Source organism: Thecamonas trahens, assembly GCF_000142905.1.
Source record: "Thecamonas trahens ATCC 50062 unplaced genomic scaffold supercont1.24, whole genome shotgun sequence".
NCBI lineage: Eukaryota > Apusomonadida > Apusomonadidae > Thecamonas > Thecamonas trahens.
The window spans coordinates 77785-80408 of NW_013657656.1; the positions used below are offsets into that span (position 1 = coordinate 77785).

The 2624-nt window shown below is 62.5% G+C and overlaps 3 protein-coding genes across 4 annotated transcripts in view; 1 reads left to right on the plus strand and 2 right to left on the minus strand.

Annotated features, from left to right (window-relative positions):
- AMSG_05541 (FAS-associated factor 1) overlaps positions 1-149 on the minus strand; it is a gene marked incomplete at both ends in the record, with an annotated part of 1519 nt that extends 1370 nt beyond the window's left edge. The window contains one exon of the mRNA XM_013902181.1: positions 107-149. Within this exon, the coding sequence (XP_013757635.1) occupies positions 107-149 (43 nt within the window). The remainder of the gene's footprint in view (positions 1-106) is intronic.
- A 229-nt stretch (positions 150-378) lies between these two features.
- Positions 379-2372, minus strand: AMSG_05542. Of its 2 annotated transcripts, XM_013902183.1 has the most exons (2): positions 2143-2372; positions 379-1838 (listed from the first exon to the last, which is right to left on the minus strand). In XM_013902183.1, the coding sequence occupies exon 2, from the start codon at positions 1555-1557 to the stop codon at positions 445-447; it is 1113 nt and encodes a 370-aa protein (XP_013757637.1). In that variant the 5' UTR covers positions 1558-1838; positions 2143-2372; the 3' UTR covers positions 379-444. The 2 variants fall into 2 exon arrangements, with proteins under 2 accessions (XP_013757637.1, XP_013757636.1); XM_013902182.1 differs by having other exon boundaries at positions 379-2372.
- The window catches only part of AMSG_05543 (NEK protein kinase), a 2775-nt gene continuing 2230 nt past the window's right edge, over positions 2080-2624 (plus strand). The window contains exon 1 of the mRNA XM_013902184.1: positions 2080-2402. Coding sequence (XP_013757638.1) covers positions 2362-2402 — 41 coding nt within the window. The 5' untranslated portion in view covers positions 2080-2361. The remainder of the gene's footprint in view (positions 2403-2624) is intronic.

Consider the following 2624-nt stretch of genomic DNA (forward strand, 5'->3'; position numbering starts at 1 on the left):
ACACGTCATGTACGGCCAGGTCATGGAGCATGGGGATGGAGGGGGGGGGCTGGAGAGGGGGGGGGGGGAGGGAGGAGGAGGATAGGAAGGGGTTTGGATGACATACCTTTGAACTGGGCAACGAGAGCCTGTTGCTCATCCGTAAGCATGCTCATCTGTCCGCCCCGTCCCTCCACTGGTCGTCAGAGTGCTGTGTCATCCCCCTCATTCCCCTCATTCGGCTGCTCATCGCTCATTTGACACTCCGCTCGCCGGACACTCTGCTCATCATCGCTCGCTACGGACAATCACACCCGTTTCAAAAATGCCCGTGGCTTTGGTTCACCATTGTACTGCATGGCACGTCGTTCTGGGTCGACATCAAGTCAATCGCCATCGTCATCGTCATCGTCGCTTTTATCCCTATTCGGTACGGAAGGGACCGAACGACCGTACCGGTACGGGTTAGCTCTCGGCCTCCACCACGAGCACAACCTTGCGCTTCCCGGCCTTGATGACAACTCCGCCAAGCTCGCTGATGTCGCTTGCGGAGACAACTGCGTCTTTTGACGCCACTCGTTCGCCGTTGAGGTACAGGCCGCCCTCGTTGGCCAGCCGCTTGGCGGCAGACTTGGACGGGGCCAGGCCGGCCGCTGCTGCGAGCGCAACTACCGAGGCGCCGTCGAGCGGCGCGCCCGGTGCCAGCTCATGCCGCGGATAGGCCGATGCCGGCGCCGCCTCGCCGTCGCGGGCATAGAGCGCGTCTGACGCTCTGGCAGCCTCGCCTGCCGCACCCGTGCCGTGAACCATCCGCGTCACCTCGGCAGCGAGCGTCTTCTGCGCCCGTCGTTCCGACGGCTGGGCAAAGTGCGCCGCCAGCTCGTCCTCAATGGTGTCAAGTGAGAGTTCCGTCAGCGCGCAGAGCAACGTGCGCACGTCGGCGTCGGGCGCAAGCGCAAAGTACTGGTACAGATCAAACGGCGAGGTGAGGCGTGCGTCGAGCCACACCGCGTTGCCCGCAGACTTGCCCAACTTGGCACCGTCGGCAGTGGTGAGGAGCGGGTAGGTGACGCCGACTGCGTCGGGCCGCTCGTGAGGCGTGCCGTCGCCGCTTCGCCGCCGCCGGATGAGGTCCAGCCCGGCCGTGATGTTGCCCCACTGGTCCGAGCCGCCAATCTGGACCGCCACCGCGTCCGACTCGTACAGATGGGCAAAGTCGATGCCCTGTACCATCTGGTACGCAAACTCGGTGAATGAGATGCCAGTGCCCGACTCGAGCCGCGAAGCCACAGCGTCGCGGGCGAGCATGGCCGAGACCCGAAAGTGCTTGCCGTACTCGCGGAGCAGCTCGAGCGCGCCCATCTCCGCCATCCACTCGGCGTTGTTCCGCACCTCCATCCGCCCGTCAAGCAGCTGCATCCGCAACGACGCCTCGATGCTCGCCATGTTCCGCGCCAGCTCGTCAACAGGCATCAGTGTCCGCTCCGCCGTCTTACCCGATGGATCGCCCAGCAGTCCCGTCGCCCCGCCGAGGAGCACCACCGGCTTCACGCCCACTGCCGCAAACCGACGCAACATGACCAGCGCCACCAGATTGCCCACGTGCAGCGACGAGGCCGTCGGATCAAACCCGGCATACACCCCCACATCCGCCCCTCCATCGGCCGCGTCCACCACCGCTGCTAGCCCATCGCGCGAGGAGCAGTCGACCACAAGCCCACGCGCCTCAAGCTCGTCCACAAACCGCTTCCCGGCGCCCGACCCCGCGCCCGTGCTCGCGCCCACAGCCTCACCGCTTCTCCCCTCAGAGCCCGCCCACACCCTCGTCGCCGCACATACACTCCGCCATCCCCGGCACTCTGCCCACGCCGTCCTCGCCAGTGAGATTGAGCGCAACATAGTTGGGTATGCCAGCGCCCGCCCGCCCGCCTGCTCAAATTCGACTCAACTTGACGCGCTGCTGTCGGGAGTGCCAGATGGCAGTCTTATTGGCGGAATTATTGGCGCGACTGTTGACCAAAGTCGCGTGGACCCACAGCAACCTTGCCGCTGTCAATGCACATAAGCACGCTCTCATCCCTGCCTTTGCCCGCATCTATCTGTCTACAAAACCAGAATATCACATCTCCTGCCAGTACTCCTCTCTCCACGCTTCTCGCGTACATCCCTGGTCGTCTGCCCTTCAACAACACACAATCGTTTGACCAACATGTCGGACTGTCCCGGCAGTGGCCGCAAACGTTTTCCCACAGACCCACATTGCGTCGCCTAGTTGCCACCACGCTGAACACAGTCGCTCTCATAGCCACTTCTCCTCACGCTTCACCTTTTCGACTCTCTTCCTTTCTTTCTCTCTCTCTCGCCCTTCCACACCTTGTCGCCATGGCAGCCGAAGCCGCAAGCCAAGTCATCGTCACACAACAGTACGTGTCAAGTGACCAAAATCGATACCATTGATTAAGGCATGCTCCCCTTCTTCCATACCCGCTCATTTATGCTCCTCGGCTAACCACCCACACCACCACCCCTACCAAGCATCCACTATCAGCCTCCATCTCCTCCACATACGCACGCACACGCAAATACACCTTTTTATCCTGCTCTCTCTGTGTGTGTTTGTCTCTCTCTCTCTCCCCTCCCCCCCC

Bases quoted from the DNA above. Each gene is read 5' to 3' on its own strand.
- AMSG_05542 (XM_013902182.1), bottom strand. From the start codon at position 1,878: ATGTTGCGCTCAATCTCACTGGCGAGGACGGCGTGGGCAGAGTGCCGG.